Source organism: Microtus ochrogaster, chromosome 10, assembly GCF_000317375.1.
Source record: "Microtus ochrogaster isolate Prairie Vole_2 chromosome 10, MicOch1.0, whole genome shotgun sequence".
NCBI classification, from domain to species: domain Eukaryota; kingdom Metazoa; phylum Chordata; class Mammalia; order Rodentia; family Cricetidae; genus Microtus; species Microtus ochrogaster.
Window position 1 is genome coordinate 43,701,198 of NC_022016.1, and position 10,099 is coordinate 43,711,296.

The following is a 10,099-nucleotide window of genomic DNA, read 5'->3' on the forward strand; positions in this document are numbered from 1 at the left end:
TAAGATTTAGAAAGCTTATTAAAATAGCAATAATGAGTAAAAGACACACTCAATATAAAGGTACTGGCAGAGATCGGGAGAGAGGAAGTCCCAGGGCATATTCATGTGAAAAGTAGACTCCTGGAAGGGTAGTTCAACCTCATTTCCCAAGGGCTGGGAGACAGCTGGCTTTGAGCTCTGAAGGATGAAGCGGTCTCCTCTAGAATTCAGCTGACACCTATAAGTCAATACACGACCAACCATAGTGCTCATCTGCCTAGCAAGAGCAAGCAGCCCTTTCCACAACAGACTATGAACCACCAAGTCTTCAAATACACTGGTCTCATTCAAACCACCACACGGAGAAAGCATAAGTTAAAAGTGACTCAGGATAAGACCTGTATCTCCACAGTCAGAATCAGCTTTCTACAGTTCAGTGCATAAAAGAAGGGTTAACATCTTAGGTGGCACTGGAGATATATAAGACAACATACGAAATGAAGTTCATTGCGCCATGAACTGTTGTGAAGATATATTGCCATGTTTGATGTAATGAAAAGCTGAACGCCAATAGCTAGGCAGTGGATATAGGTGGGATTTTCAGGGAAAGAAAAAGGAGAATTGAGGTGCACAGGTAACACAGAGAGGAAAAAGGAGGTACAAGAGGGAAGAGAGGTAACACCATGTGACAGAATGGAGATTAATATATGTGGGTTAATTTAAGTTATAATATCTAGTTAGGAACAAGGCTAAGCTATAGGCCAACCTTTCATAATTAATAAGAAGTCTCTATGTCATTATCTGGGAACTGGCTGGAGGGACAGAGAGACTCATTACAATAAACCATAGTGTTTGGAGGTTCCATAGACTCCTGAGAGTAAGCAGAGGCAGTGCTGGATGACCTGAGAGTGTTACTGCACAGGGAAGCCAAGAGCAATGATGGTGTGGACTTAACGCGGAGAATTCTGCTTATTTTCAGTGGCACTGTGGGATCTTAACTCAAATAAGAAAGAATTGTAACAGCACCTGAATTGGACTAAATGACTCAAAGTCAGAGGATGAAGGACTTTCAGCATAGAAGAAAACGCAAATGACATTTTGGCAATCCGTGCATTTAAAGGTAGAATCGAGTTTTCTCATTCACAAACAAAAAATAAAACAATGATATTAAGGGCTGGAGAGATGGCTCAATGGTTCAGAGCACTGGCAGCTCTTCCAGAAGACTGAGTATGATTCCCAGCACCCATATGGCAGCTCACACTTGTCTAAAACTCCAGTTCCCGGAATCTGGCACCCTCACATAGATGTCTATGCAGACAAAACACTAATGCAAATGACATAAAAATAAGTGGGTTCCTACCAACACCTGGGGTTTGGACAAGTTCTAGGAAGAAGGAGGAAGGGAAGGGGAGGGAAGGGGAAGAAAGGGGAGGGAAGGGGAAGGGGAGGGAAAGGGACTGGGACAATAGAGCCTGCTCTGAAGTGGCAGCTGGGCCCTATGCCAGGTACAGTGGCCACAGGGTACTGAAGCTGAAAAGATGTTCTGCATTTTAAATTTTTGTCTATTTATTTGATGTACATGTGTATTTTATCTGCATGTATGTGTCTGCTGCCTGTGCAAGGTGTTGGATCCTCTGGAATTGGACGTATAGACTGTTGTGATGGTTACCATGAGGGTGCTGGGAAAAGAACTTGGCTCCTTTGAAAGAGCAGCAAATGCTCTCAACCACTGAGCCTCAATGCTCTGCATTTTAGAATCTGTGATTCAAGGGCTAGAGAGATGGCTCAGCAGCTAAGAACATCTGTTGCTTTTGCAGAGGACTAGAGTTCAATTCCCAGTGTTCACGTGATGACTGACAATCATTTGTAAGTTCAGTTCCAGTGGATCCAACAAGCACGCGCATGGTTCACATACATGCGTGCGGGCAAAACACATAAAGTATATGTTTTTTAAAAAAGAAGAATTTGTGACTCCACATATTTATCGAATAATACTTCACTAAATGAATAGGGATCAAGGGAACTAGAAAAGGAGACCTTCCCAAACATAAAATCCTGAGCCCTGAAACAGTACTAGCCTTCAAATTGTCTCTAAGAGGAAATTTAGCCATATCTTCAATATTTTTATATAGAGCTGCACAAACCCCACCCTCTCCTTCTCCAAGTACTCCAGTGACCCTGTCTACATGCTCCGGCTCTATTGGTTCACTTCAGGGAGCAGATCTCAGCCTCTGGGCACAACTTCACAGCAGTGGTTCTGTAAACACAGGGAATGTGAACTGGCTTCCCCAGCCTTTAAGACAGGATCGCCCAGTCCACACCTTTGAGAGGTGCCATAACTCACAGTCACCAAGGACTGAGATCATGCCAGAAATGAAGCTCCTGCCTCCTCACCAGGGCCCTTTCTAAAAGACCCAGCTGACCCCAACCAGTATGGCATGGATGAAGTAAATGGAAAGAGCCCAAAGGTAAAAAAAAACCCCAAGTCTCCTTGGTGTTGAGACTGAGTTCCAACCTTGAAGAGCCAAATGAAGAGTGTTAGGGGAAAGCCTGCCAATGGATCTAGCAGAGCATTTTACACCCTCCCGGGGGGAGGGGGGGCTCAACTTCTCCACGGCACCAGCAGCTCCAATCTTATGACTGACACTTCAAACTGATGGGAATCTCATGAGTACAAAAATAACTGTTTTTTTCAAAGGAAAGATTAAATCAAAAGGAGAAGAGGAATCTGTTTTTCAGCGTAATTCTGCCATCCTGGGACGGGGAAGGAATGTACCTCCTATGGAATCTTCCCACACTCCTGAGTAACCAGCAGAGGCACGTCCCATACACTCCCGAATATCTGAGCTGGCAAGAACAAGTGTTATTCAAAGACCTCAGCCCTGGGACAATAGCTCCTGTCAGTCAACTACAGTTCTCACTTCGCTTTCTGTTCTTCAACTCATTCCAAACACAAATCACAGCTGTGCAGGTACCTGAGAAAACCACACCAATGGATTCACACACTGGCACAGTGATTCTGGACAGGTACCAATAGTATTTTTATTTTTTTAATTTTGAGACAGGGTCTCTTTATGTAGTTCTGGTTGTCCTAGAACTCTCTATGTAGATCAGGCTGGCCTAACACTCACGGAGAACCATTTGCCTCTGCCTCCCAAGTGCTGGGATTAAAGATATACTTCACTAAACCCAGCCACAACTTTATTGTCAATGCAAAGACTTAGATGAACATATGAGCCTGGGTATTTACACAGAAGATTTAATAAGGAACCTAAGACACCAGTAACATATGCTTGAGTCCATGCCAAGAAGACTTCTGTGAGAAGGCAGAAAGCAGCAGTCCATCACTTACCTGAAGCCAATGGTCGAATCCACTCTTTGCTATTTAGGTCGAGCCTCCAGAGGTCATTGAAGGCAGCATTGCAACTGCTCTGGGTACAGCCTCCAAAGACATACATAGACTGATTGGCATCATAATAGCATGCACCTACACGGGCGGGGTGAAAGAAAGAAACAAGTGACTGCAGCTTAATTTAGAGGTATTTTCAATAACTTAAACCATTATTTTTCAAAACTCTAATATTCCACATGTTCAACAACTCCTCTGTATCAGACATCAAATTCCGATCTCCACATATTGTCCTCAGATTGATCAATATCACATTATTCTTGCAAAGAAAGTCCAGAGAAAAGCTATGAGCATTTTTTAAAATTTATTTTGAAATTTTTTAAAGATCTATTTTTATGTTTATAGGTGTCTTTCTTGCACGAAGGTAACGTGCGCCATGTATGTGCAGTGCTCATGGAGTTCAGAAGAGGATGCTAGATCCCCTGAACTGGAGTCACAGTTATTAGTTGCTGTGTAGATGCTGGGAACTGAATCCAAATCTTCTGGAAAAGCAGTCCATCGGTGCTCTTAACAGGCAAGCCATCTTTCCAGCTCTAAACATCCTATTTCTGAGCACTAAGCAAACTAACAACGACATCACGGAACAAGATGGCAGAATTCCAGGAAGAGCAATATGCATTCAGATGGCAGCTGCTTGAGAGTAAAACTTCTTTGAATCCAGCTACATCACTATCTAAACTGCATCCTGTGTCCTAGAGCAAGGCAAAGCCAGCGTCCACAGATGTTCTTCCTGTCTTCCACTGACTTTGCTCTAAGTTTTGTATTTTCAAATGAAACCTAAAGCACAAGTATTTATATAAAACATGACAACTGTGGAAACATTCTAACCAGTGCCGTGAAAACCACACAGACACCAACATGACTAAAGCAAGGTGGGATTTCATGAAGTGAAAGTACAGCAAAGGAAACAGCAGTTCAAGCCCAAAGCAATCAAAGGGAAAAGCAGAAAGCTACTGGACTCCTAGGCATGCTGGTTGGTGTGGACTAAATCAGGGCAGTAGGAAATACTAGAAGAGAACCAAGGCCACGGTTAGCAGTCAATTATATCACCGGAGCTTTTCCAAGAAACAGAGGCAAAGAAAAGAGCTAAACCCAGAAAGATCTATCCAAGTTCAGATGAGAGGTGGGAAAGCTGAACTCTGCTGGCATCTCCTGAAGGCTCATCCAGCTGCTGTCCGTAGGAAAAAATGAACACAAGCCCTGCAGCCTCATGTTTACCAGCTGGGCTTGGGAGAGACTGAGCAAAGCTCTTTGTGTCTACATCCTGCCACACAGGTGAGTTACCCCTCATCTCTCATATGAAACCAATAGCCGGTGTCACATGAACTGAAGGACAGAGTAAAAAAAATGCATATCCTGGGACACTAGTGCTTAGCTGCAGGTGCAGTTCAATCTCACAAACCACTACTTTTAGGTCTCTTTTCAATTACAATGCCACTTAATCAAGTCAGAAAAAGGGAACCGCTCCTCCACCGCACCCCAGCCTGTATCGGCTGCCAGTTACAGTTACAGCAGCAGTGTGCACTAGCTCTGGAAGTTACCAGTTCTCTTAACTCAGGGGGCTGTCAGGCAGGTAACTAGATGAATGAAGCTGTGTGCTTTAGTAGCTGCCCCAGTAATGACTGCAGATGTCACAGCATAAATGCAAGGCTGCCACAGACTGACTCGACCACTTGTCTGGCACTCATGGCAGGGATATACGGAGCTTTAAGGGTTATGGTCTGGTCTGGTTGTTTTTTTTTGAGACAGAGTCTATGTAGCCCTAGTTGTCTTGGAACTCACTCTGGAGACTAGGCTAGTCTAGATCACATAGAGAATCGCCTGGCTCTGTTTCCTGAGTGCTGGGATTAAAGGTGCGTGCGACCACACCTGGCCTTTAAATGTTAACCTGTCTATGAACCCTTGTTTTTGGTTTAAAATAATTTTGAGTGGCTAAAGTAACAGCTCAGAAGTTAAAAGCCCTGACTGTTCTTCCAGAGGATTGCGATTCAACCCCATACCCACATAGAGGCTCCTAACATCCAAAATTCCAGGTCCAGGAATTTGACACTCTCTAATGACATTCGAGGGCACTGCATGCACATGGCCCAAAGACATACATGTAGGCAAAATATCCATACACATATAAAATAATTTAAAATCTTTTAAATAATAATTTTTAAAATTCTATCTAAATGAGTTACTTTGTCTTCACAACAAGAAAGTCTATTTTAAAGTAGAGTCTAGCATAGTCTAACAGCTCAAGTATCAGGCTAGCCAGCTGCCGGGCGATGGTGGCGCACGCCTTTAATCCCAGCACTCAGGAGGCAGAGGCAGGCGGATCTCTGTGAGTTCGAGACCAGCCTGGTCTACAGAGCTAGTTCTAGGACAGGCTCCAAAGCCACAGAGAAACCGTCTCGAAAAACCAAAAAATAAAAAAATAAAAATAAAAAAAGAAAAAAAAATAAAAACAAATAGAGTAAAAAGTAGAGTCTAGTAAAATCCCATTGCTCACATTTGCTAAGCACTGCAAATAACAAAGAACTAAGTTAAAGGGCATGAGAGGAATAAGGAAGATTCCTGGGGCTACATCTGGGTCTCTATTAAAGAAATGCACCAGCTCCAGGTTATCTTGCTCCCACAAAGACAGGGTCTCACTATATAGCCCAAGCTTGTCTTGAGCTTGTGATGATTCTCCTGCCGCAGCCTCCTGAATATTAGGATTACAGGTATGGATTACAAACCTGGATTCCCTCAGACTTGGAATGAACTAGTAATTCCAATGATGGAGCAATCATGAAGAACTAGCAGTATTCTAGAGCTTTTGAAATATAATATTTATTACAATGGGGGGCTGGAGAAATGGCTCGGCGGTTAAGAGCACTGACTGCTCTTCCAGAGGACCCAGGTTCAATTCCCAGCACCCACATGGCAGCTCACAACTGTCTGAAAATCCAGTTCCAGGTGATCTGACACCTTCACACCAATGCACATAAAATAAAGATAAATAAATCATAAAAAAAGAAAAAAAATATTTATTACAATGATATTTGATAAAGCAAATCTGGGTTAGCAAAATGGCTCAGCTAGTAAAGATGCTTTCCAACAAGCCTAATGGCCTGGGAACCACATGGTAGTGCACATGCATGTGCATGCATGCACACACACTAAATAAATAATAGATGAGGCAAGTCCCTGATTTCCTACGAGGATAGTCAAGGCTAGTTTAAGTTGGCGGAGTCTATATACAAACTCATAGCAACAGCTTCCTTCATGTAGCAAAAGAGCAGAGTGCCTTTATTTTTCAAAGAGATAGCAAACATTCTTCTCCTCTATTTGGATTGAAAACTCAGCCAGTTGGGCCCCATGAGGTCCTTCTCATGTATTTTAATCCTATACTAAAATAGGGCAGGCTGCATTTTCCTGTTTCTTTCTGAACAAAGAAAGGTTTTTGAAGCAGGAACATGGGGCCCAAAGCTAAGGTACTAAGAGTCAAGTGACACACAGCTGAGTTTCAGTGACCACTGGTCAAGTATTAGTGAAGCTGAGATAAAGCAGAACAAGAACATATCACACTATTGGACACAGTGCATACAGTTTGAGACAACGTGGTCTATAAAATGAATTCCAGGCCAGCTAGGGCTACATAGTGAGACTCTATCTCAAAACCCACAAAGAAAATAGGATACTATTTTCTAACATTTCTAAATATTCTAATAAACATCCCATTGAACTCTGCTACAGCTTGTCTTTACTTGAGATACTGAAGTGGTGATAGTAGTGGGTGAGCAATCTCAGTCTCACACAACTGTTACTTGCCTTTTACTCAAGTTCTCCACCCGAATTCTGGACCTCTGGATGTCACCATACTTAGAGCTCATGGCAGTGTGAATACTGCACTGAGAAACGGAGAAGCTCTGTGCTCCAACCGTCAAATCTCCCAAGTAAGTTCATTTGTTCTGTGAACAGCTATGACAAAGAGACCTATCTCAAATTGTCGACAGTCTCTATTCAAAGACAAACCACACAGCTACAATCTAACTGTACACATGCAAGTCAACAGTTCTTTGCAGACCAGAAAAAGACTCCTACTGAACTACAATCATCTCACGAGCAAGAGCTTCAGGAATCTGGATTTCCACGGTACCTGGAACAATTCCCAAATGTTCCCTGAGTGAGCTGCACCTCTAGCTTTGCAAACTTTCAGATGTTAAACTCTCTTTTGTTTCCCTACTGTCACCAGGGAAAGGCCCTGAGGCATTTATCCCATGCAGAAAGAGACTATGCTGTTATGTGTCTCCCATCTACAAGCTGGGACATATTTGAAAAGGTCTATAATTACATAACTCAGGACAGGCGAGGGTGGTGATCCAGCCTGGGCCTGCAGACTCCTGCAGGTGCCAGATCAGCAGTGTGTGGAACTACCTGACTATATGAGAAGTGGAAACACTTCAATGTTGGGGATTCTCTACAGTAATCTGACTAGGGTATCCTCCATTAACCAAGGCTGGCATGAACAGACTTGCAGACATTCACTAAAGATTACAAAACTGGCCTTTTCATTTCACCTGCCTTTTTTGTACCAGGCTTTTAACACAGGAAAGATCTTGTACAGAACACGTATTTGTTGTGTCTATGGCTTTTTAATTTTTTAAAACTTAATCTCTTGTGTGTGTGTGTGTGTGTGTGTGTGTGTGTGTGTGTGTGTGCGCGCGCGCGCGTGCATGGCAAGGCAGGTGTGTAGGAGCCAGAGAACTTGCAGAATTGGTTCTCTCTTCTGTGTGGGTCCTGGGAACTGAGCTGAGGTCTTCTGTCCTAGTGGTAGGTGCCTTTCCCTGCTAAGCCATCTCACTGGCCCGTATTTGTTGTGATTAAGCCTACACATCTCAACAAGTATTAAAATGTCTTCATACCAATGTATGATACTGCAACAGAACTGATGTTACAAAGGTTCTGCTAGTAGATTTGCTTAGGAGACATCAGGACACATAAAACAGAGCCGCCTCCTAAATACCCGAAAGCACAACTTTGGAGTCAGGATGTATTAACCAGCCATTAGGCTCACTCTTACAACAAAGGAGGCAACCCTGACTTACAATCGGCCATTAGGTCCTTCACCATATGAGTTCGAGGGGGCAACACAGGTTCATAACCAATGTTAAGCCCTGGCCTGCCATATAGCCCCTCAGTTCTCTTTTTTAAAAAAAAAGCATAATTCTGCCAGGTGAGCAAGATGACCCGGGGTAACAACTATTTGAAAAATAATAACACTGGTATACTAAAAAATAATTCTGGCAATACCTTTGCTATGTAGATCTCCCATCTGCCTAAGTGACCAGACTTGCAGTCTCCTAACTCTATTTAAATTATTCAAAGTGTAACATGGGGCCGGAGAGAGGTTTACAGATGACAGTGTATGTGAGATGCATAAGCCTCAGGTGTGTGTAAGCTAGAGAAATCTATTCAGGGCTGGTTCTTCTTTGGGCATTAGCCAGAATCTGCCATTCATTATACTAAAGAGCTTTTCCTTTATTTTTCTCTATGTGCATGGAGTGATTTCTCATTCTAAAGGCATAATTCTAGAGCTAGCTATGAACTAGATGTATAGGAGTACAAGGGTGTCTCCAATGTCATTCTCCTCAAGTACACAACCACCTGTAGAAGAGACAGCATACTCACATTCAACAGCCTAAACAATGTTTTGACAAGTGATCGACTAATTTTTCAGCAACCTATAGCATCAACAGTATTTGCTATGTACATCTTACAAGCAAACTGAGTAAGAAACCCAGGGAACTTGGCTTTGCTGCTGACAGAGCTTCACTGGCGGAGACAACGTAAAGAGGAAAGAGCAAGTGTCAGAAGGGCAGAGGGACGGTGCAGTCTCCCCAGCAGAGGGCTCAGGGTGGGGCGTGAACAGAATGGCTTTTTCTGTTTTTATAAGGAGCAGGGTCTAGCTTAGTTGCACCCAGCTTGAGATGGAGAGAAGGAAAGAAGACACTTAGAAATGTACAGGGGCAGAGAGTACTCAGTTCATGTTTGCTGTGCTTGAGGCTTGGGGTTTAACCTCCAGCACAAGAGGGAAAACGAGGGCTATATTGTGATGGCACTGAGATGTATTATCAGATTATGGATTAAGAGTGACAGGAAAAAAGAAAAGGTTTGAGACAGAACAGAAACTTGGCTTTTTGTTTTCTTGTTTTACACAGAATCTCAGGTAGCCCGGGCATACCCCAAACTCACTAAATAGCCAGGGCTGGGCCTTGAACTCCTGATCCTCCTGGCTCCAGCACCAAAAGCTGGGACTGCAAGCATGTACCACCACAGCCAGCTTGGATCTTGAGGGCGGGAACTGAGGGTGGGTGCAATACCTCATGTAAGATGATGGTGACATTTGCTAAATTAAGGAAGGGAGAAAATTGGAAATAGGGGGCCACTGAGCTCTACTTTTAGCTAACTGAATATGAAACATCTAGTATTTCCATGGTAACAAGTGAAGAATCAAAAATGCAGATCTTGAATCTACGTGAATTAGGGATATGAAAGAAAACTGAGGGATCAAGAATAGATACACAATAGAAAAAGGAAGGTGCCAAGGGGGGAAATTAAACCCTTAACTTTATTTTAATTTTAAAATTACATTTATAGCCGGGCGGTGGTGGCGCACGCCTTTAATCCCAGCACTCGGGAGGCAGAGGCAGGCGGATCTCTGTGAGTTCGAGGCCAGCCTGG

General features: G+C 43.2%; 1 protein-coding gene across 2 annotated transcripts in view; it reads right to left on the reverse strand.

Annotated features, from left to right (window-relative positions):
• The window catches only part of Fbxo42 (F-box protein 42), a 66,255-nt gene that overhangs the window by 24,217 nt on the left and 31,939 nt on the right, over nucleotides 1–10,099 (reverse strand). For both annotated transcript variants that reach the window (XM_005352907.2, XM_013348446.2), the window contains exon 4: nucleotides 3,332–3,466. In XM_005352907.2, coding sequence (XP_005352964.1) covers nucleotides 3,332–3,466 — 135 coding nt within the window. The remainder of the gene's footprint in view (nucleotides 1–3,331; nucleotides 3,467–10,099) is intronic.